The sequence below is a fragment of the Phocoena phocoena genome, chromosome 5, assembly GCF_963924675.1.
Source record: "Phocoena phocoena chromosome 5, mPhoPho1.1, whole genome shotgun sequence".
In the NCBI taxonomy this organism is placed as follows: domain Eukaryota; kingdom Metazoa; phylum Chordata; class Mammalia; order Artiodactyla; family Phocoenidae; genus Phocoena; species Phocoena phocoena.
The window spans coordinates 39,993,993-40,018,857 of record NC_089223.1 but is presented as its reverse complement, the minus strand read 5'-3'; the positions used below and the strand labels follow the sequence as shown (position 1 = coordinate 40,018,857).

The 24,865-nt window shown below is 39.0% G+C and overlaps 1 protein-coding gene and 1 pseudogene across 1 annotated transcript; one reads left to right on the top strand and one right to left on the bottom strand.

Annotated features, from left to right (window-relative positions):
* Positions 1-1,088: 1,088 nt before the first annotated feature.
* On the bottom strand, positions 1,089-19,337 carry ABRAXAS1 (abraxas 1, BRCA1 A complex subunit). The gene is made up of 9 exons (XM_065877923.1): positions 19,241-19,337; positions 17,065-17,155; positions 12,800-12,836; positions 9,002-9,068; positions 6,863-7,056; positions 5,982-6,101; positions 4,911-4,995; positions 2,187-2,301; positions 1,089-1,812 (listed from the first exon to the last, which is right to left on the bottom strand). Exons 1-9 carry the CDS (start codon positions 19,325-19,327, stop codon positions 1,376-1,378), a joined length of 1,233 nt encoding a protein of 410 aa, XP_065733995.1. The 5' UTR covers positions 19,328-19,337; the 3' UTR covers positions 1,089-1,375.
* Positions 13,346-14,027, top strand: LOC136123719 (E3 ubiquitin-protein ligase RNF138 pseudogene; annotated as a pseudogene).
* Positions 19,338-24,865: the final 5,528 nt, after the last annotated feature.

Below are 24,865 nucleotides of genomic sequence, written 5' to 3'. Positions count from 1 at the left end.
GGATGAACAGTGGTGCTGTCTGTCACAGGACCTAACATTTACTCCTGGACTAGTCTATCATGAACTGGTAGTGTCCTGTAAATAAACCGATCCATAGGCAATCTGTTGTATCATTTTCTCTTACTCCAGTGATACAAACTGATCGCCAAAAGATGGAGAATAACTGAGAAAAAATGTCCTACAAGGATTCTTTTCCTCCTTTTCATTTAGTACCCTGAACGTTGGGACATCAAACTTAATTATTTTAACATTAGGGTTCAGAATGAACCCCATTTCCTATCCTGCCCTGTGCTTCTTATGTAACTAGTAAAGCAATCCCAACAGCAACTCATTATTTGCACAAATCATCCCTGGTATTATGTGGGCTTCATAAACACCCCATGGTAACTAATGCATGTTAACACATGGATAAAAGATGATAGTTTTTGATACTAGCTATGAATTTGCTCTATCATTTAGGAAATAAGTGATGGAAGAGCAGTGGTCAACATGTGGGTTCAGCATTTCACCCAGTGAGTAAAGCATGAAGGCGTCATGTGATGTGTGTGCTTCATGGGAAATTCTGTTATGGAAAGGATAAATAGAAAAAACGAACAGTAAAAGCTCTCTTAACCAACCTCCACTTAACCAACTCACTGGATTAAACAGGGGCTTTACATCCTCCTTAAAAATCACACGGAAGCCCATGACTCTTAACCTGTTGAGTTCTACATTACCAAGAGTCATCTATTTTGTTCCCAGACCTTATCAGTTGTATTTTTGTAGTGATGAATATGAGCATTAAAAATAAAGTTTCAGTTGCAGTGAAAACCAAGTAAATGCTCTGAGAAGACTTGATAAAGATAACTAGCTTTTTAAAAAAAAATAGTTGTCAAATTAGGTGTGGTTAGGACAAATAAGATTGGGAATGGAAAATGAAAAAACCTAGTAGCATTTTGTACTTAGGTTGCTTTGCAAATTTCTTTAAAGAAACTAAAATTGGGGATTATATAGGGTAAGTAATGGGTTTGATTTACATAGGAACTCCAACACATTCGTAAAAAAGTTTCTGGCCCTGCAACAAAAGTTTGATGAATGTACACTTCTGCTTTATGTTAAAGTGAAATCTCTGATAGACACCTTATTTATGTATCATTTGAGTCCCACTTAACTGGCCTTTTCACCTAACTAACCAACTGCTGATCCCAAACATATTGCATTACCAGGCTTTGTTCTGTACTCAAATTCTTAACTGACTCAATTTAAAGTACTTTATAAAATAAATGAACTAGAACTTACCTATGTGTTATTGCAAAGAGCTGAACATAGTAAAAACAATAGGCATGTTTGGCTTTACCCTTCATCTGATGAAAAATCTCCTTTCGGCCTAAAAGAATCAAAAGGTAGGAGACTGTGGATATTCACCAGAACCGTTCATTTTCTCAATCTCTTCATCTGTTTCTGGGCTGCTCACTGTGGATGCCTTTTCTTGGTTACTACTATCAGTATCTGTTTTAGATGGTTGGTTCTGTATCTCTAACAGCCGTGACTTCTTGAATTGCCATCCACCATCTGTACCTGAAGCTTTACGCTTAATCATTTGCAGCGCACTACCAGCTGGACTAGCTTCAGGAATGTCAGTATATTCCACCATTAGGGTCAGGTTGTCTACCACATTGAGATGGTGGTTGGTATTACAACTACTTTTAGAAATATGTCTATTTTTCAAGGAGATAACACATGAATGAAGAAATTCACAATCGGGAAAAAAGGTCTGTAAAGCTTGACAAAGAAAAATGTTCTCCTGAGGGTGTTTCTGGACATTCTTCTCTCCTAAAGAAACAAACAAATATTTCAACACACAGTATTTATACTACAAAGGTTTTATAGTTATCTATTTGTTAGTAAAGTCAGAGACATTAAAGAATCATATCAAATTATCTAAATTAAGAGAAATGATAATCCCAAATATATATGCCACAATATCCTCAGAGAAAATTAAAGTTGTTATATTTTTTAACATCAAGGTAGTATATCTATAGTAGTACCATGTTCTCTGTTCAGTGGGATTTAAGAGTATTAATGAAAGTTATTTTTAATCCTAAAGTGAACAAATTGATCAGTTAGTGCAAGCAGCTCATCCATAATTCCAGTGAGAATTTTTCTTCAAAGCACAGAAAGTAGTGATATGTGAACTTTTTACTTACGTGTTGCTTGAATCTGTGCTTGCTTTCTTTTTTTAATTTCTCGTTTTAATCTGTTTATATCTTTTAGTAGTTTCTCTACTGCTCTCTCACTGTGTTCTACTTTACTGCATATACTCTGGAAAATAAAGTAATTTAAGAGCATAGATAAAGTTCCAAATTGTAATACTACAATCTACGTTCACAAATAATATAAAATCCTTCATGGTGTATAACATCAAATATTTTCCTTTATAAAAATTTTATTTTATTTTGCTATTTTCTGGAGGAACTCACCAACAAGCATTTGTATGGTGCTTCATAGATTACAAAATGCTTTCCAGATATATTAACTTCCTATTTATACAAAGTTTTATCATTCAAGTTATTTCCTAGATAATACACAGAAATAAAAAACAAAAATATTTAACTGCTTCAAAACAAAAAATACTGTACTATTTTGAGATGCATACTTATTGCAAACATTTAAGAAACTGCCAATAACAAAGTGACTTTCACTATTACAAAAGAAAACTACTGAAGATTTTAATTCCCGTAAAACTACTTTTGAAAAGCAGAATGGCCTTATGGGTCACCAGTTTTTAAGTACTAATACCCTTTGACTCAGTGATTTCATTGTGGGAATATATCTTGAATCAGTAACAAAAATTTATATAAGATGATGTTTCTTAGAATAGTATCAAATCAAAAGTAACTAATTTCCAATTATAGTGTAATGGGTTGTTAGAGCCAGTTTTAGTGGATACTTCATGGAACATCTGCCCAGCCTACTTCTCATGAACTTGTTCATCCTGCCATTAAGAGTTCACCAGTAACCCTTTCACCAACTTTCACCCTAGCTGACCCAAACAGAGTTAATTACAATAGCCAATTGGCAAATCCTAATCTCTTGAATAGAAGAGATTAAATGCAGAAGCTATAGGTTAGCTCTTTGGTCAGCCAGTGGGTGAATAAACAGCAAGATCTGTAAATACTATGAAGGAAACCAACAGGCAGACACAAAGGGAGTTAGTTTTTTTGTTTGTTTGTTTTTTGGCCACTTGGTGTGGCTTGTGGGATCTTAGTTCCCTGACCAGGGCCATGGCAGTGAAAGCGCCAAAGCCTAACCACCACCAGGGAACTCCCAGGAGTTAAAGTTCTGATGGCATTCAAGCTCCTGGTTCCAGTTCCTTCCTAGAGCTCAGTGGCCTTCTGCCCACAGTTCCTCTCACATACCTCTACATTCCCTAATTTAGCCCAAGTTGGTACTTTTTTTTAAAGTTAATTTATTTATTTTTGGCTGCGTTGGGTCTTCATTACTGCGTGCAGGCTTTCTCTAGTTGTGGTGAGCAGGGGCTACTCTTTGTTGCAGAGCACGGGCTCTAGGTGCGCAGGCTTCAGTAGCTGTGACGCAAGCGAACTAGTTTCGGCTCGCGGGCTTTAGAGTGCAGGCTCAGTAGTTGTGGTACACAGGCTTATCTGCTCTGCGGCACGTGGGATCTTCCTGGACCAGGACTCGAACCCATGTCCCCTGCACTGGCAGTCAGATTCTTAACCACTGTGCCACCAGGAAAGTCCCCAAGTTGGTACTTTTCACATTAGAGTTCTAATATACTGCTCTAAGAAATATACTGCTATTAAAAAGAACTAAAATGTGGAAAGTGTTTAATTGTACATCAAATAAAAATCATGACACAAATTTCTATGTCCCCATCACTGTCAACAATGTAAAAGCATGTATACATTAGGGGGAAACTGGAGAAAATTGGAAAGTGCAAAGAGTTAAGTTACAATGGTAGGATTCTGGATGTTTTCCTATTTTCTAAAATTCCTGTATTATATTAAAAAACAATGTGCAATATTATCAGTGTGTAAAATGCATTAACCCCATTTCTCTTAGTGTGCTCTATTGGTGAGTATGGTGGCCATGGAATATACTACTCAGATCTCCATTTGCAGGAAGCAGAGTTGACTGACAGTTCCAGGTGCCATCTTTTTGGGTCCACTACTGTGCTTGTGCTTAGGTCATGCTTCCCCTAGGTTGCTCTTAGCCACCGACTGAGCACAGTGAGTATATTGGTATAATTCTATTCCTGTAGGATGCCTTTGCTCAAAGACTCTCCATCAGCCTGGCTGAAATTTTTCAGGGCTTGCAGTCTAAAGCTCTTCCTACCCAATCATTCTCCTTTCCTTGTCTCCTTCCTCAGGTGTCAAACGTACATTGCAAGTCTCCCTGCCACTCCTGCTCCCTCCCCTCAAGGGACCTGAATGGACACAATGAGGTAGAACTTAGTACTGTTGTAGACTTTTTTGTTCCCAAATATTTGCTCCCTTTTTTATCCTGTAAAAGGGTTATATCTCCCTGCCTATTGCCATGACATCCTCTGGCCAATTAAATGTGAGTGGAAGTGACAGGCCAGCTCTGAGCATAAATTCTAAGAGCTGTTGTGAATTTCCACCAGCTTTCCTGCTCTTTTCCCTTTGTCATGAGAAGAGCATGTCCCACAGATGGGCTGGATCCTAGAATGAACATGACATTTAGAACAGGAGCAGAGCTGCAGCCAAGATATAATGTGAGTGAGACAAAACTTGTTTTCGTAGCCCACCAAGATGGAGGCCTTTGTTACTGAAGCTAAACTAATACAAAAATTTATGTCTAATCAACTGTCAGGTTATCCATAAACATATATTCAGTGAGCAATGTGATATGAACTCTATAGGTGATCTTTAAATGTTTTTTTAACTTACCTTTAATTCCTCTTGTAAAGAAGCATACAGTTCATTTATCTTATGTACCTCCTTTAAAGATCCATCTTCTTTAAAAAATTTAGAGCTGTAAAATATTACCATTTCCTCAGGCAAATGTACAGAACTCATTTAATAATGCAATGAAAAATTTATTCGTAGTTGAGGAACAATAGATGATTTTTTTTACTGGCTTTGTAGGGACCATAATTTTGTCAACCTACTTATTTACAGAATAAGTAAAACCACAGAAAACCTAGTTATCTATCTTCACCTCAGCAAACTTTTTAGCCTCCTAAGTACTATTTCCAGGACTCAGAAAAGAGGTTCAGTGAAAACAGATAAAGACTGAAGGCGGGGTGGTTCTTTCTTGGCAATAGGATCAGTCAATTATTTTACTGAGTTTAAGTCATCATTGATTGAAAGAGGCAACATTATTTTATATACCACGAAGAAAAAAGAAAAACAATTCTAAGGCATGTTTTGTAAAAATCCCAATTTGAGATAAATGTAAAACTGTGTCTTAGTATCAATGAAATGTGGTATTCAATTTCTATAAGACACTGTTAAGCATTGTGGGAACACAAAAATAAATGAAATCTAGTCCATGATTCTCATAAAGTTTACACTTAGTAAGTATCCTGTAGTACCAGTGTTGTTATTTCTGACATTAATTATTCCCTTATTGCCCACAAAAAAGTTATAGCTCAGCAGTCTACAGTGTGAGTAAGTCTTGGCTAAAGCCTCATTTTTTTGTCTTTATTTCATATCCAATCGAATTTCTTGCCTTTAATCTGAACTGCTGCCTTAGAAAATTATTATTTTGAGGCTAGCTCCTTATTCTTAGAATAAATATGTTAAAATATGTAGGCTACACAACAATGCCCCCTCTCTTTTGTATTTTATAAATGGACAGGTGCTAGAAGGAAATACTGAGAAATTAAAAGTCTGGTTTACTTGAGTAATGTCATTAGTCAGTTTTCCTTTCATTTTTATTCTTGTGTAATAAAAAAAATTAACTTCAAAAAATGAACAGGAGTTAAGTTTAGTGGGGAAGCAGTTGAGGAATCTCACCTGTGTGTTTTTACTGCTCGACTAAAACCAGTGGACATACAGGAATCAGATACAGTTTTATAACCCAGTTGTTCAGACATGCCCAAATTGGCCACCACTAAAGGTATCCTATGAAAAAGCCTGAAGAAATAAAATTTTTAAAAATAAATTTAAAATAAAGTGAAAGATTAGCATCTACTTATTAGTATATAGACTACCTTTCTTCTACAAGATTAAAAAACAAAACCCCATTCCTTACTACTTATCCATGACAGAATTTACTGACTTGAGGCAAATAGCTTTTAAAAACTGTGAAATGTGCATAGTGTAAGATAACTGAAAAAATACTTTAATGGTTATTTTAACTGATCACCACATGTAAAAATAAAGGCAGTATTGTTGCGATTCATCCTATCTTTCGTGAATGATAAAACTACTCTTCCTTGGTACTCATTTAACTTCATTCTCATACTCCATGAAAATGTTGTCTATATAACCTGCGGGGAGTCCTATTAACTCATTTTGGTGGATCCTCAAGAACCACCCTGCTTCCTGGCAGAGGTTAGAGAAAAGCTGCTCAGGTATGCAGGCTTCAGTTCTACATTATATTCCTTAGCAACCAATACCTAAAGCATGCATATTTTTTCCACCTTATGGTAAATAAGAGCAAATCCTCAGTGCCAGAAACACAAGTCATCATTCCATACTGGGCTTCTAATTTCCTTATCTGACATTCATTCTCCCATATAAAGAACCGATGGTAAGAAAGGCTAAAAAGGGTTATTGTGACAATCTAATGCAACAATATACGAAAATAGTTGGTAAGCCATAAAAAGTACAATAAAAATATTGAGTACATTTTTCTGTTAGCTGAAAACAGCCAGTGACTGGCCAACATTTACCCTTTCTGAGGTTTATATAAGGCATGCTCCAGCCGATGAGTAGAGCAGCTTTCTGTTATTATACTCGGTGTTAATAACAGAAAAACAAGTTCCTGGCTTGAAAGATGCTGCTGTAAGTTTCTGTGAAGCAGTCTCTCTCTGAATGTCATGATCTGGTCTGAATGACGTCGGAATTTATACCAACCAACCACATCCTGAAAGAAAATATAGAAAGACATCAGGCGAATACTTTAATGGTTACAGTTATTATGTATCTTACTGTCATAATCAAGCAGTAAAACTGGCAACCTTAAAAATGACTTTCTTGGGCTTCCCTGGTGGCACAGTGGTTGAGAGTCCGCCTGCAAAGCAGGGGACACGGGTTCGTGCCCCGGTCCGGGAAGATCCCACATGCCGCAGAGCAGCTGGGCCCATGAGCCATGGCCGCTGAGCCTGCACGTCCAGAGCCTGTGCTCCGCAATGGGAGAGGCCACAACAGTGAGAGGCCCGCGTACCGCAAAAAAAAAAAAATAATAAAATAAATAAATAAACTTAAAAAAAAAAATGGCTTTCTTGGGACTTCCCTGGTGGTACAGTAGTTGGGAATCTGCCTGCCAATGCAGGGGACGGGTTTGAGCCCTGGTCCGGGAAGATCCCACATGCCGCAGAGCAGCTAAGCCCGTGTGCCACAACTACTGAGCCTGTGCTCTAGAGCCCGCAAGCCAAAACTAGTGAGCCCACGTGCCACAAACACTAAGCCTACGCACCTACAGCCCACGCTCCTCAACAAGAGAAGCCACCGCAATGAGAAGCCTGCGCACTGCAATGAAGAGTAGCCTCCGCTCGCCTCAACTAGAGAAAGCCCCCACGCAGCGATGAAGACCCAAGCAGCCAAAAATAAATAAATAAAAATTTTTTAAAAATTAAAAAAAATTGGCTTTCTTAATATTTACCAAGATTTGGGGCCTATATTAAACAAAACGTACACTTAAGAATACACTTTACCTTTTATAAAGCATGCAAACTGACTTGCAGTTAAATTACTTTCCATTTACTTACCAGGCTACAATTTTATTCAATACAGATTAAAGAAAATAAATTCTTAACTTCCTCTAGTTTCTCTTAATGGCATTTACTGTCTTAACATTTTTAACCCTTAGTCAAAATTTAAATGAAGAAAACACCAATGAAAACTAGTTAACTTCCTGTATGGATACTTGGTTTGCTAAGTAAGTAAATTGAACCCAATAGCTTTTAATTGAAATTTATATGGGAATGTTATCACCTACCCTACAGAGCTGGTTCCAAGATTAAGATCATATTAAAGGGTTTTGTAAACTATAACACACTAAACAAATGTGTTGTTAGTATTTTTTATTTATCTTTGGCTGCATTGGGTTTTTGCTGCTGCACATGGGCTTTCTCTAGTTGCGGCAAGCGGGGGCTACTCTTCGTTAGGGTGCGCGGGCTTCTCATTGCAGTGGCTTCTCTTGCTGCGGAGCACGGGCTCTAGGCACGCGGGCTTCAGTAGTTGCAGCACACGGGCTCAGTAGTTGTGGCTCACGGGCTCTACAGCGCAGGCTCAGTAGTTGTGGCGCATGGGCTTAGTTGCCCTGCGGCATGTGGGATCTTCCCGGGCCAGGGCTCAAACCTGTGTCCCCTGCATTGGCAGGCAGATTCTTAACCACTGCGCCACCAGGGAAGTCCCTCAAAACGTTTTAAGAGGAAAAAAGTACCAAGAAAAAATGTATTTGGAAAAAAAAAACTATTTTGATCATTCAGCAAGTTTTAACTGAACACCAAGTGGGCTACAGAGGATCCAAATTAGGTGCTGTATAGGAAATCATCCCTGCACTAGGAAAAATAGTCACTTGTAGCTAAGTAAAAGAACAGCAATGGATTAAGTCCTAGAGTACGTGAGATCAATGTAAATCAGAGTAGTCAAGAGGATGAGAACAAGATGAAGATTTTTAATGACTAGCTTTGCTTTCAGGGAAACCCCTTTGAGTTTCTGGAAAGAACAAGCCTTTCCTCACCTGCTTTACATAGGACATTGTGAAGACAAATGCTGCTTTAAAGTTCTGTCAAAGTATTACATGTTTTTACGAGCTGAAAATAATACATATAATACGAAAAAAAGAAAGGTAAATCAGGGAATACCTTTTTGACACTTGATAATATTTTCTTCAGTGCTCGCTCATTTACTTCACCAGAAGAATTATAAAAGCTGTAAAAGCCAAAATTAAAGGCATTTCAAATAAGCTAAAAATATGAATGATTTTATTAGCACTTTTAATTGTAGTTACTCCTAGCCTAACTACCCAACCAAAATCCATATACTTATTGCCTGTTAGATGAAGTTCTAAATTAAATAGGAGAGAAAGTTCTCAAATTAAAAGACTTAAAGTGCTAGAAATATGCGGTCCATAAGCAATGAAAAAGGAAAAGGAGTGGAGGAACTTTAAAGGATAAGTTTGCGTAACATTTTTTTTTAACCTAAAACAAAACAAACTCTCCATTAAATACAGGTATTTGTTAAGTTCACATAGCTAGTTCACAATTTATTCATTAAAACTTTTTTTACAATAATGATACATACAAAAGAATGTAATGTGAGTAATGAAGCAGCACAATACCATAAAGACAGTTTACTCATTGCTAATTCCAAAAGCTATCCTTTTCTTTTATAAATTTATTCTATGATTTTATTTATTGTTTCTGGCTGCGTTGAGTCTTCATTGCTGCACGCGGTCTTTCTCTAGTTGCGGCAAGTGGGGGCTACTCTTCGTTGCAGTGCGCAGGCTTCTCATTGCGGTGGCTTCTCTTGTTGTGGAGCATGGGCTCTAGGCATGTGGGCTTCAGTAGTTGTGGCATGTGGGCTCAGTAGTTGTGGTTCGTGGGCTCTAGAGCACAGGCTCAGTAGTTGTGGCTCATGGGCTTAGCTGCTCCACGGCATGTGGGATCTTCCCGGACCAGGGCTTGAACCCGTGTCCTCTGCATTGGCAGGCGGATTCTCAACCACTGCGCCACCAGGAAAGCCCTCCAAAAGCTATTTTTAAATTAAGAGAAATGCTTTAGGAGTTGGGGTTTTTTTGTTTTGGGGGGCTAGGGGGGTGGAGGATAGGTATTGGTTTAGTTTAGTGACTTCTGTTCTGTAGTTGGAATGTCAAAGATTTAGGGAGAATTGAAAAATAATTCTAAAAGATTCTAAAGCATTTACTTTCAGCTTTCTTTCCCCTCCAGGGATTACAAATAATATTCTCCTCTTTTTAACATTCATCAAGATCAACAATATTCTTTTCTATGATGTAATATCTATTATGCAAAATCTTTGACAAATACTATTCATTATAATAGGTTTTTACTGGTAATTCTAATCTACACACTGAAAAAATTTAGTTACATAAAACTGGAAAAAACATATCCTGATAGGCAATATATTTTTTCTTTTTAACTTACAAAGTGTTCCACCTACCAAAGGGGGATAATTCAGCTCATCAAACAGATCCTTCCATCTTACCTATTTATTCCAACATGAAAAATCTAAATACAAGAGTTTATTCCTGTGTTTCTCTAGGATGGTCCACTCCTGAGCTCCTCAAACTGGGACATAATACAATACACCAGGGTATATAAAACAACAGGATAAAAGTGTACGTCTTCTGTGCAAGCACTGATTTTTATGTGAAGCTTCTGGGAAGGGGGGCAGTTTTTTTTTTTTTGTAGAAATAGATATACTGTACAGTAGAATTCATGTTAAACTGTGCAATTTTTTTAAAGTGACTTTAAGTTTTAGGCTTCAATGGGCTGTTTTCCAAATTCCCCCTAGATTTCTGAGATAAGGGAAACGGTGTATTTCAGTGGCAAACTTTGCAACCAATGTATCAGAGCAGGATTGACAAACTTTTTCTATAAAGGGCCAGATAGTAAATATCTTAGGCTTTGCTGGACAGTCTCTGTTACACATTCCTCCATTGTTCTTTTTTTTTTTTAACTCTTAAAAAATATATTAACTATTCATAGAGGTCCATATAAAAACAGGCCATGGGGCTGTACTCTGCCACCCTCTGTATCAGAAACATAAAACTGGTTATTAAAGCTTATCCAGCTTGGATTCCATGAAGTATGGTATCAGAAGACTTTGTTTTTAACATGTTCCATCTACATCATTTAAAAGAGTTGCCCCCAACCTTTTTGGCACCAGGGACGGGTTTCGTGGAAGATGGTTTTTCCATGGATGGGGGTGGGGGTGATGGTTCAGGTGGTAATGCGAGCGATGGGGAGCGGCAGATGAAGCTCTGTTCACTCACCCACCGTGTACCGGTACCAGTCCAGGGCCCAGGGGTTGGGGACCCCTGATTTAAAACAAGAAAGAAACAGCATAGTATGCTGTTGGATTAGAGCTCAAGAAATCCGGATTCTTCTAATTTTGCCCTACCACTAACCAGTTCTTCCCCCCATCCCCTAATTTTGTAAAGCTAAAAGGCTGAGGGACTTCCCTCAGCAGTGCAGTAGTTAAGAATCCACCTGCCAGTGCAGGGGACACAGGTTCGATCCCTGGTTCGGGAAGATCCCACATGCCGCAGAGCAACTAAGCCCGTGCGCCACACTACTGAGCCTGTGCTCTAGAGCCTGCGAGCCACAACTGCTGAAGCCTGCGTGCCACAACTACTGAGCCTGTGCGCCCTAGAGGCCGCTCACCACAACTACTGAGCCCATCTGCCACAACTACTGAAGCCCATGTGCCTAGAGCCCGTGCTCTGCAACAAGAGAAGCTGCCGCAGTGAGAAGCTCATGCACTACAATGAAGAGTAGCCCCCACTCACCGCAACTAGAGAAAGCCCATGTGCAGCAACGAAGACCCAATGCAGCCAATAAATAAATAAATAAATAAATAAATAAATAAATAAAAGGCCTAGGTATGGGTTTCTCATCACTGGATCAGATGGCTTCCTTGGCTCTAAGACTCATATTAAGTTGGTCTAATTATTTAAGGTAGTTGCCAGAAGGTATTGAATCACCTCTGTATTTTTTACTTTCCCTCCTTAATCCATTGCTGGCCCAGAGTCCCTCAAGAAAGTACTATTAATGAGTCTCCACCAAGAGTCCCTCATTCAAAAGATATTTTTTATATGCATTGTCTATTAGGCAATATAGGAGCTGTGCCCCTTTCTGGTACGGCAGTTTAAGACCACACTAAGCCTTCTGTCACACCTACCAATGGTGTTTCTCACCTTAACACTATGTTTCATGGCAACTCTTACACAACCTTAGAAATGGTACACACAGTGTGACTGTAAGACAGTAATGCTGATTTTTCATGTATGGTTTATATAAATCATAAAGCTATTTCACCAAAACTACACCGTGTTGTTTATGGTTACAGTTGTTTGCTTTATGAAACATCATTGATTTATATACTTTTCTATGTAAATACCTCAAAAGTTTTTAACAATATCATAGCCTATCAGGGCTAAGAGTACTACTACTATCTGTAGGACTATGAGTACAAGTTTCCACCCTGGAAAAGTAATAGGAAGCGGGTTAGATAAAGAACCTAACCAATTAATAGACAAAAGATAACATTAAAAAATATAAGTGAAGAAACAGATGATAAAATAAACTGGAATAAAAAGAAAAAAGGGCTGCTGTTAATGTATGAGAACGTGTTGCTGAGTTTATAATATGCGATGAAGTGACTGGGTGGGAGAAGGAAAAGCAATCCTCAGGGTAAACTGGTACCTGGGAGAGGCAGTGAAGACCAGCTAAAGGAAGCAGATAAATACAGAGAAAGAACTATTAGGGTTGAAATGAACAGGTGAATTTCAGGTACTTAAAAAGAGTCTTTACATTTTAATCTGTACCACCAGGTATAACTAAGATACTTTGTTAGTTTCAAAAATTCACTTGCAGAGAATAATTTTCACAATGGATCATTTACTTGCTCTTACTACTCACCTAAAAAGCTGATAGCATGAAACGTACTTCTGAATGTCTGGAAAAAAAGAATTTTTAGTTATGATTACATTAAGTATCATTTGAATAACATATATTGAGCACTTCATGCCAGGATGTACTTTACCATTATCTCGTTTATTCCTCACAACAAACCTATGAGACAGATGTTATCACTCCTTCCACTTTAAAGATGAGGTAACAGGCAGAGAGATTAAGTTGGTGGAGGCAAAATTCAAACCCAGAACCTCACTCATAACTACTGATAGAATGCTATACTCCTTCTAAATAGGTTTAGTAATGGCCACACAAAAGATTAAGTCACACTTGCTATAGTCATTGAGTTCTGAAATTGTGATGCTGTAATTATACCCAACTGATAAAAAACAGCTGCTAAAGGAATTCTTTTGTTATTCCAACTGGTTCTTTCATAAAGGATATGTCAATGTTAATTGTAGACTAAAGAAAAGAAGTCCAACATCTCTGAAGAGGTGAGTTTTATTCTCCTGTCAATAGAAATAATACATCTAAATACATCTAACTTCTGGTTGCTGCAGGTGCTGTGCAAACAGATTAAATTCTATCACAAGACATCATTACAAATCATGAAAGTATCAAGATGAATATAATGTTTCCTCTATCATCCCAAACTTTCAGATCCCTCAAGATTCAGTAGGGACGGCTTCCCTGGTGGCGCAGTGGTTGAGAGTCCGCCTGCCGATGCAGGGGACGCGGGTTCATGCCCCAGTCTGGGAAGATCCCACATGCTGCGGAGCGGCTGGGCCCATGAGCCATGGCCGCTGAGCCTGCACGTCCGGAGCCTGTGCTCTGCAACGGGAGAGGCCACAACAGTGAGAGGCCCGCGTATCGCAAAAGAAAAAAAAAAAAATTCAGTAGGGAACAGTGAAAGGAGTGAGACATTCACACAGAAAGTCATCAAGACAACACATATTCTTCTAGGCAGCCCATCTTTATGTGTCCCTGTGTCAACAATCAAATTTTGTCAGATACCATTTACAGGATCACTCTAGCAGTAATCACCTATTTCAGATAATTCCTGTGACTATGATGTTCTATTCCTTGGGGAGATCCTACCCAGAGTACTAGCAATTTCATTTGTCACCTAAATCAAAGACATCAGTTTGATTATGGAGAATCTGTGAATCTTCATCTAGGTGAGGAAACCCAATATCAAACTGCTGTTGAAGAATCTTTTCAAGTAAACAGCTGAAGAATGCAGACATCTTTGCATCTTTGTACATGCAAAGGCTATCTTTAAGGAGAAAACTACATGAAGTCACCATTTCAATAACTTGATATGTATATAAAGTTACTGACATTATACTATTATATATATATATATACTACTATAAAAGTAATTCAGGCTATTACAAAAAATGGAAAAGTTATCATCCTCTTCAGATATTTTCCTTCCAGCAAACATGTTACCCTCAGATAAATCCCTTTGAACAGAAACAGTCTGTAACTGATAACCAGCCAAACATAATCTGGTGTAGATAAGGCACAGTATAATAAAATGATGAAAATCTCATTAACCAAAGCAATGTAGTAATTTGTAGATCTTGCCACCTGTTTTAAAGTAATCCAACATTTTAAAATAATTTAAGCAAATACTTGAGTGCAACTACAGCACTTGCCAGATACCTTGAAGCTTAGCACTGCTCCTAGCACAGTGGAGTTGCTCAATAAATGGTTGCTTATTTAAACTCCTAAAATATGTCAGATACTTTGGGCAGCACACCAATTACAATTAGGGAAAAAAGACTTCGTAAGGGCTTGCTTTTTAAGCTCGTGTGAACAGAAAGAAAAACATTAAGAAAATAAAATTATAAACAATATAAACATGTGTAACACATGACAAAAGGCCAATTTCCTTAAGTTATGATATAGCATTACAAATCAGTAAGAAAAAGCAAAATAGCCTAGCAGAAATATAGTCAAAGCATGGAACAGGCTTGTTCTTTTCAAATAAAAAGTTCTCCCCAAAAGTCAAACACATAACCTCATTTGTAATTAAAAAATGCAAATTAGAAAGGGGGAGGGGCAAGATGGGGCAGAGGATTAAAAGGTACAAACTACTATACATAAAGTAAATAAGCTACAAGGATATATTGTACAGCACAGGGAATATAGTCAATATTTTATAACTTTAAATGAAGTATAATCCATAAAGATATTGAATCACTATGCTGTATATTTGAAACTAATATAATACTGTAAATCAACTATACTTCAAAAAAAAAGAAATGCAAATTAAAATTTTTTTTCCTCACTTATCAAGTTGGCAAAGATTAAAAGATTTGATAATACCCAATGGTGATAAGGGTATGGGGACCCTGGTACTTTCACATATTGCAGAGGAGTCTAAGATGACATGACTCTTCCAAAAGGTAATGGCCTACCTCTAGGAATTTTGCTTTCAGATATACTCAAAGGCACAAAGATATATGCACCATAAAATGTGCATTGTTACATTGTTTTGTATTAATAAAAAGTCATCCATAGCTGGTTAAGTACGTCATGGTACATTCATACAACGGGAATACGAAGACATCAGAAAGAATGACAAACTATACACATTCATACTACTCTGCACTAATGATATCTTGGAGATATTTATCCATGTATATAGTATGATCCCACTTATGAATATAAAAATACACATACATTTATATGTGTGTATTATGTGTAGTATTAATGAGTGAAAAAATACTCATGAAACCAAGTCATTGCCACAGAGGTGACTTTAATGAGTGAGTTTAAATTTATATGTTTACTTTATACATATGTACTAAATTTACATATATACTTCAATTTTTACCTTTTTAAAGTAGCAAACAAAAAGTACAGTATGAGTATAAACTGATATAATCTTTCTGGAAAGCAATTTGCTAATACAGATCAAGAACCTTAAAAATGTTCACACCCTTTGACACTGTAACACCATTTCCAGAAATCTACCTATAATAGGTGTAGAATATTTATGTACCAAAATGTTCCCTGTAGTATAATTTATGATAATGAAAAACTGGAAACTCTGATTATAATTTATTTATTTAAAGGACAACTAAAATCACATACAGTCATAAGAGTAAGACCATAGAGAATAGAATGCAGTTATAAGAAATAATATTTAGAGGATTATTTACTATGAGAAAATGATCATGACACCAAATTTTTTATAAAGTATACCACCAATTTTGTTTTAAAAAAAATATATATATATGTTTAGAAAAAAATGCATATGTTAGAGAATCAGAAAACTCCCTATGTATTTTAAAGCTCCGTTTCCCTTTTTTTCTGAAAGAACAGCTGCCACCAGCTGCAGTTGCTTCACCACCCACTTCTCAAACCCTCTGCAGTCTGGCTTTTTCCCCATTACACTTCTGAAATTATGTAAGGTTTCCAATTATTTAATCACTGAGTTTTTTCAGTTCTCATCTTCCAACTTTTCTGCAGCATTTTACATTTCTGTTGAACCTGTTTTATCTTTTTTCTTGGTCTTGCTTATTGGTTCTTTCTTTTGCTGGATCACCTTTCTGCCACTCACATATACACAGGAGCTATTTCATCCTTCTTTCCCCACAGTAATCTTAATCTGCTTCCTATGTCTCATATTGTTTCTTGCTTTAGACTAGGGCATAGCCATAGCTTTAACTGAGAAATGAGTGCAATATATTCCTTTTAAAATTTGATTTCTGGGACTTCCCTTGTGGCGCAATGGTTAAGAATCCGTCTGCCAATGCAGGGGACATGGGTTCGAGCCCTGGTCTGGGAAGATCCCACATGCCGCAGAGCAACTAAGCCCACGTGCCACAGCTACTGAAGCCAGCGCGCCTAGAGCCCGTGCTCCACAACAAGAGAAGCCACCGCAATGAGAGGGCCATGCACACCAACGAAGAGTAGCCCCTGCTGGCTGCAACTAGAGAAAGCCCACACGCAGTCACGAAGACCCAATGCAGCCAAAAATAAATAAAATTAAAAATTTGATTTTAAAAATTCATACCTATTTCTGGTGTTTTTGTTTCTTTGTTTGTTTTAGTTTTTGGCCGCACCACGCGGCACGTGGGATCCTTAGTTCCCTGACCAGGGATGGAACCCATACCCCCTGCAGTGGAAGCGCAGAGTCTTAACACTGGACCCAGGGAAGTCCTGATATCTATTTCTTAATAATTTAAATAGTAACTTATACTGACCCCTTTCACCATAAACTATCAAAATAGAAGACACAGAAATAAGTGACTCACCAATTGTATAAATAACTTCAAAATCATCCATTTGAGAATCAGTTATGCTGTTCTTCGCTTCACCTTTCACTTCCCCAAGGAGAAAACCTTCCTAAAAGGATAAAAATAAGCAGTATATGGAATACACTGATAGAATTTCCAAGTTCAGTCACTTAACTAACCAGTATTTCCCAAGAATTTTACAACACGTACAAGCGTGTGTTACCAGCTGGAGCACACACAAAAGAAAGACTAGGTGCATTCCAGTTTACCTGGGCAACATAACCAGGTTAAAAAACACGAGCAGAAGAGATTGTAAATACCACTGTGACTTTAGCACTCTTGGAAGTATAAAAGGCTTAAAGGCAGAAATGAGAACACAATGTTCAAGGAACAAGGAGTAGAGCAGTTAGCCTGAGAATAGAAGCCTCCCATCTGTAACGAAATCTTAGGTTGCTATGAACAGCACCAATAATGGACCATCCTGAATGACTGGCCAAGGAGTCTGGATTAACGGCACATGCTTCTGGGAGTCAGTGGAGGCTTCTGAGCTATGAAATGACACAGGATGGGCTTTTAGATTAAGTATGTGCACAATATCAAAGACCTGTAATTCAATATTAGAGTCTGCTGTATAAAAGAAGAGCTGTGAGCCCTGGTTCTTTTTAAAATGCAGGCATTTTGCCACCATAGCAGTGATCTCTTTGAGTTTCAGAGAGTTCACTTATTTCTCTTGGCACATTTAGAAACCCAATGAGCTTGACAATGAATTTTTTACCGTCTTTATAACTTCTTTAGTTAAAAATGCTTTAAAAACTGTTTTTTTTTCATTAAAAGAAAAACACAAAAGTAATGTTTCCACAATGTGAGTCTTTGCTGGAATCAAAGGGGAACAATACGGAACTCTACTCTCTAGCGTTCTATACAAACCCTTGGAAAAGAGACAATGCAAGTACAGCTCTCCATCAAACCACCTTTTAAGGACTTTAGGAAAAAGATCTAAGGAACAGAGTCCTCTCTAACACTACGGTACTTTGCAAGTGCTAATCCTTTAAGCTACAGAGGACTTACAGTCCCACTCTGGTTATGTTTACACTAAGGTATTCCACAGTAATTTCTACAGACACACATTTTAAATCATCATATATTTGCTCTTTGCTACGTGTTAATCTACAAGCGTATTTAAAATTGCATACATGAAAGATAGCAATTCCAGCCTTATTAGGACTATGCCAAAAAACTATTTTGTATAAGATAAGCCTTTATTATAAAGTGAAGGGCACAAAATTTAGCAGAAATCACTAGGTTTTATTCAGTATGATATTCTCTAAACCGTATTAGCAAGTTACTACACACTTACTCTAGGACACTACTTCTCAGACTCAAAGTTTTACAGTGTTTTTTAATTTCATAAAAATGAAAGTTTTTAAAAATAGGTACTGTATTTTTTTTTTGAAAAAAACTACTTCACCTAGAGGTTTTGAACCTAGGCGAAAGTGTGAAATAAGCATTTAAATATCTAATATTTCAGGATAAACTTAAATGTTTAAATTACAACCGAAAGCATCCGACAAGGAACTAACTCAGGCCTTACAACCTAATAAATTTGATACCAATGCAAACAAAAGTCAGCTATCCAATATACGAAATTAATCTTCTTCATCTACTAAGATTCCCCCCAAAATAGCCACTGGATGCATCGTTTCTCATTCCTTTACAAGCCTTCCATTTCAACAAACGTGCACAGTAGCTGCTCTGAAGGGGAAAATTGAGTTCTCTGCGAAAACCACTGTCGGTAGTTAGGAGAAAGTTAACCGGCAACCTTCCCAGCGAGCGGTAGCGGGAGAGCGCTATGTGAACCTTCTATTCCTTCACAACCAAAATGAACCAGAAAAGGGGGACTACTGAAAGAGAGAAATGCGGGTGTGCGAGACACTCCGAGCGGGGCGCGGAAATAAACACTGGTTGCGAGAGGGAGGGCTAACTCTGGAAAAGGCTCACCACCGGAGGCAACCTCCGGGGCCGCCCGGGAGCGGGAGAAGGCAGCCCCGACTGCACAGAGCCGGCGCGGCGGCGGCGTCGGGAGCCCGCGTGCGGCACCCGGGCAGCGGCGGCCGGGACGGCGCCCGCGCGCGCGCGCGCGCGCGCGGGTCCTTTTCTGAGGTGACGCCAGAGCCCGCCCCGGTCCTCGGCTCACCGTGTCCGAGTCGGTGTTGAGGTGCTGGAAGACAAGCGCGCCCAGCACAAAGCCAGAGAGCACCGCCGACGTGCTCTCACCCTCCATGCTTCCGCTGCCGCCGCCGCCGCCGCCGCGCTGCTGGAGCTGACAGGGCTAGGCGCGGGCCGCACCGGGCGGGGTCCTCGGCGGCGTGTAGGCGAGGCGGCGAGGCGGGGCCGAGCGAGGAGGCGGGATCTGCGCCGGCGCACTGGCCGCGGCGCGCTCCCCCGAGGGGCGGGTTTGGTGGGCAGTCGCTGGGGCTCTCGGGTGCGGAGCTGGCGGCTCTGACGAGGGCTCTGGTTCGTCCCTCTCGGTGTTGGGCACCTCTGCCCAGCGCCAGGCCACGGACAGCGCTTTTGGTGGCTAGCTGCTACTGAGGGACCCTGGCATATGTGCAAAACTGGAATAAATGAACACTTCTGACAGAATAGAGGCATTGCCTAGTGGCATAATATCACAATGGAAATGCCACGTTTGGAGTTTTCAGAGTGTCAGATGCTGCCCATTACCCATTGAAACTTCTGGGATACTAACGACCGTTTCAGAGAATGTCTTTTCTAGATCTCTCCAGCGATGTCCCGTCCCATGCAGTGGGGAGGAGGGGAACGGGTTTCTTTGAGAGTTTGCTTGCTTTTAGAAAATTGAGGACTCAGTTCAAAGAATATACAGACTTTTTAACATTGTTCTGACGATTTAATGATAGGTATAAACGTACTGTGATGGATCATTTGATATAAACGTAAGGGGAGTAGGACGACCAGGGCTTGCCAATTTTCCACACACTGTATATAAAGCTATGGTTTTTAAATGAAAGCCAGCAAAATATCAGACTGAATTGAATTGATATTACATATTTCTGGGTTTTGTTGTGTAGCAGCCATATTTCACTAACACACTGAAGACGTGTAGAATTAAAGATTATGTGTTTATTCCCTAAAATTGTCTCGTGCTGTCGTTTCAGCATAATCACTGTTAATACGAAGAGATTTTCACGTAATTTGTGTTTTATGGATAGTAATGATCTAAAGGATTCAAAAATAAAAAACGTTAGTCCAAGAGAGTGGAAGTAAACCCTCACATGTAAGGTCAAAAGTTTTTTTCTTTTTTTTTGCGGTACGTGGGCCTCTCACTGTTATGTCCTCTCCCTTTGCAGAGCACAGGCTCCGGACGCGCAGGCCCAGCGGCCATGGCTCATCAGACCAGCCGCTCTGCAGCATGTGGGATCTTCCCGGACTGGGGCATGAACCTGTGTCCCCTGCATCGGCAGGTGGACCCTCAACCACTGTGCCACCAGGGAAGCCCAGGTCAAAAGATTTTTGACATGGTTGCCAAGACAATTCACTGGGGAAGGACAGGCTTTTCAACAAATGCAAAAGAATGAAGTTAGATCCTTAACTTATGCCATATATAACAATCAGCTCAAAATGGATAAAAGAGCTAAATGTAAGACCTAAAACGAAAACATTCTTAGAAGAAAACACTGGGGAAAACTTCATGACACTGGATTTGGCAATGATTTCTTGCATGTGACACCAAAAGCAAAGACAAAGGAAAAAATAGACAAATTCTACTTCATCAAATTAAAAACTTTTGTCCATCACAGGACACTATCAAGAGAGTGAAAAGGCAACCTACAGAATGGGAGAAATATTTGCAAACCATATATCTGATAAGGAATTAATATCCAATATATATATAAAGAGCTACAACTCAACGACAACAGAAAAAAAAACAGTTAAAAAATGAAAAAACATCTTCTTGAATAGACATTTCTCTAAAGAAGCTATACAGAAGGCCAATAAGTACATGAAAAGATATCAATACTTAACATCACTAATCACTAGGGAAATGCAAATCAAACCATAATGGCATACCACTTCACACCCATTAGGATAGCAATGGTATAATAAAAAATATATTTGGTCTCTGTTCCTGCATCCAGGAACAGAGTTCCTAAAATGCTTAGAGTCTCCAGAGCGATAATTATGTCTTCTGTATGCTAACGTGACTTTTCGGGAGGGAGGGTGGTGGACTAGAGAGCTTAAGGATGGGAGTTAGTTTCCAGAAAGACCAAGCCTTGATTAGAGGATTGAAACTTTTAGCCCCACTCCTGACCTCTTAGGTGAGAGGGGCTGGAGACTGAGTTTAAATTGTTGCCAAAATCTCAGCTTCTCTGTGTACCGATGTGGAACAGAAATATGGAGACAGAGGTTTTGGAGGAAGAGAGAGATGGCTTTATTTTTCTGCCAGGCAGAAGGGAAGACACAGCAGGCTAGAGCCTCAAGAACTGTGCCCCCCACCTTAGGGAACTGGAGAAGATTTGTATATGTGGGGCTCACAGTCCAGGGTATATGATAAGGATCAAAGTAGTGAAGGTCTTACATTCTTCTTCTTCCTGCATTATTTCAGAACAGTTGCAGATGGCCCGGTAATTGGTAATTGGGTCCGTTTGTCTCTGGGTTATAAAGGCCTGCTACCTTTTTTCTGAAATGCAAATGCTACAAGGGGTGATTTGCTACAAGGGAGTGCAGGATGTAATTCACATAGTGTTAAAGAGTAATAGGTTAGTTTTGTGAAGTACAAATCTAGTTACAGACACTACAGATTAGTGACAGTTAAAAAAAAAACAAACAGCAAACCTAGGAGTGATTAACTCTTTCAGGCCAGGTTATGTTTCTTCTCTAGCCTGTTCACTGTTCCCTTTATTTTCCTTGTTCTCAGGAGAGGGAAAACTTCATTTCTATATTTGCTGCAACCAAATCACTGATGGCCAGTGATTTAATCAACCGTGCCTAAGTAATGAAACCTCCATTAAAACCACTAAAGAATAGGGTTCCAGATTAAAGACTTGAATGTAAGACCTGAAATCATTAAACTCATAGAAGAAAAGCAGTGCACTCTTTGACACTCAATCTTAGCAATATTTTTCTAGATGGTCTCCTTTGGCAAGGGAAACAAGAGCAAAAATAAACAAATGGGACTACGTCAAACTAAAAAGTTCTGCACAGCAAAGGAAAGCATCAACAAAATGAAAAGACAGCCTATCAAATGGGAAAAAAATATTTGCAAATGATATATCTAATAAGGGGTTAATATCCAAAATATATAAAGAACTCACACAACTCAACAACAAAAAAACCTGAACCATCCAATTAAAAAATGGGCAAAGGAGCTAAATAGAAAAATTTCCAAAGAAGACATACAGACAGCTAACAGGCACATGAAAAGATGTTCAACATCACTAATTATTAGGGAAATGCAAATCAAAACCACAATGAGATACCACCTCACACCTGTTAGAATGTCTATTATAAAAAACGCAAGAAATGGGGACTTCCCTCGTGGCACAGTGGTTAAGAATCCGCCTGCCAGTGCAGGGGACACAGGTTCAGAGCCCTAGTCCGGGAAGATCCCACACGCCGCGGAGCAACTAAGCATGTGTGCCACAACTACTGAGCCTGTGCTCTAGAGCCTGCAAGCCACAAATACTGAGCCCAAGTACCACAACTACTGAAGCCCACGTGCCTAGAGCCCGGGCTCCACAACAAAGCCACCGCAATGAGAAGCCTGCACACCGCAACGAAGAGTAGCCCCTGCTCGCCGTAACTAGAGGAAGCCCGCGCACAGCAACAAAGACCCAACGCAGCCAAAAATATAAATAAATAAATTAATTAAAAAAAATAATAAAATAAAATGCACCAAACAAGTCTGCTCTATTTACCCCAGTTTGGAAGAATTTTTTAAAAGCTGGAAAGCAAAGAATACAATGAGAAACCTGAGCTGGCATGGCCTGGGGCAGGAGTCAAGCATACAAATCAAGATGAAGATTGACTAAACGGGGCCCCTTGACTGAGGACCCAAAATCTAATGCACAAAAGGAGGTAAAACGTGTCTGGGGATGAGGAAGTCTCTGAGATACCTTGACACAGAAGCCTCATGCACTGTGGCACCAACACCACTTGGTGAAGCCCTAACATGGGCTGCAATTAGATTGAAAGAATATTGTATAGAAATGGAAGAGTTGATATCTTCTTGTTTATATCTTACTGACTTAAAAGTACTTATATGTTAAAGATATTGACCTTATGTCTGTCAAATATTGAAAGTGTTTGCTTTTCCCCAGATGGCTTTTAAATTTTACATGCATTTAAGGTAAATTACTTTTAATACAGAAGATTTAAAATTTTGTATTTAAAGCTTCTATTCATGCCCTTAATCTTTCTAATGTATCGTGTTTAGGAAGACTTCCCTGTCTTATGATTAGTAACAATATTATTTTTGAATTAGCAGGGGACATGTGTTTGAGCCCTGGTCTGGGAAGATCCCACATGCTGCGTAGCAACTAAGCCTGTGCGCCACAACTACTGAGCCTGTGCTCTAGAGCCCGTGAGCCACAACTACTGAGCCTGCAAGCCACAACTACTGAAGCCCATGCGCCTAGAGCCCATGCTCCGCAGCAAGAGAAGCCACTGCAATGAGAAGCCCACGCACCGCAACTAAGAGTAGCCCCCGCTCGCCACAACTAGAGAAAGCCTGCGCGCGGCCACGGAGACCCAAAGCAGCCAAAAATAAATAAATAATTTTTTTAAAAAAAAGAGGCAATTACTAATTAAGACTAATGCCATTTGTGGAATGGAACCTTAACGGAGATCATTTACCAAAAGTCTAAACACCGGATCCATACAAACAATAGAATTGCTTTAAAATTGTTTTTTTAATGGTAATTTGTTTCTTTCTTCACTAAAAGGAACTAGTACTCCTTAGAGAAAAGGCTGATTTTGAAAGCTGGAGCAAGAGAAAATACAAGATGAGCCTGAAATATTTATTTGGTGTTGGAAAATAAAGATGGACTCAAAAAATGAGGTAAACATGTCAACCTGACATAAGAGTCAGGTGGAAAGGGCTGATACTGACGAAATCTGAGGCAAAGTATCAAAATAAGTAACAATAGTAATAAATGATGTCCCATTGAATAGAGTAAAAATCTTTGAGTCCATAGAGATACAAATGAGAGGATGAATAAATAAATGGGGTAAAAGAAAGCTCTTCCTTACAGTTGAATACCAACTAATAAATGTAGAAGGAATCACAAAATTAGAAATTCCCTTTTGGCAACTCTCATCATCATCATCATAATTGATACGGGCAAAAGGTACTAAAACTAAAGGGTAAAGTTTGAGTAACAGCCTATTTATGTAGTGTCCAAGTATTTCCACCAAAGATATTTATGAATGACAGGAGGAAAGGTAACTTTACAAACCCCACCTTAATAAAATAATGAAAGTTAACATCACCAGTAAAGAGGCAAATCAACATCAGATGGCTCCTGGTATGAAGCTCTGAGAAGACAACATCAGTTCAGCCATATTCTTGCTAAAAGTGAATTTTCTCATGAGGAAACACCAAACTCAAACCGAAGAACATTTTATAAAATAATTGACCTGTACTTTTTATAAATGTCAATGGCATGAAACACAAAGGCTGAGAAAATGTTCTAGATTAAAGAAAACCAGGGGACTTCCGTGGTGGGCAGTTGTTAAGAATCAGCCTGCCAATGCAGGGGACATAGGTTTGATCCCTGGTCTGGGAAGATCCCACATGCCG

What these genes read in the sequence shown, in the direction of transcription:
- ABRAXAS1 (XM_065877923.1), bottom strand. Translation starts at nt 19,327, where the DNA reads ATGGAGGGTGAGAGCACGTCGGCGGTGCTCTCTGGCTTTGTGCTGGGC. An exon ending in TATTATCAAGTGTCAAAAAG is followed by an intron (nt 7,057 to 9,001) that starts GTATTCCCTGAT and finishes ATTTTCTTTCAG; the next exon opens with GATGTGGTTGGTTGGTATAA. An exon ending in AGCACAGATTCAAGCAACAC is followed by an intron (nt 1,813 to 2,186) that starts GTAAGTAAAAAG and finishes TTGTTTCTTTAG; the next exon opens with GAGAGAAGAATGTCCAGAAA.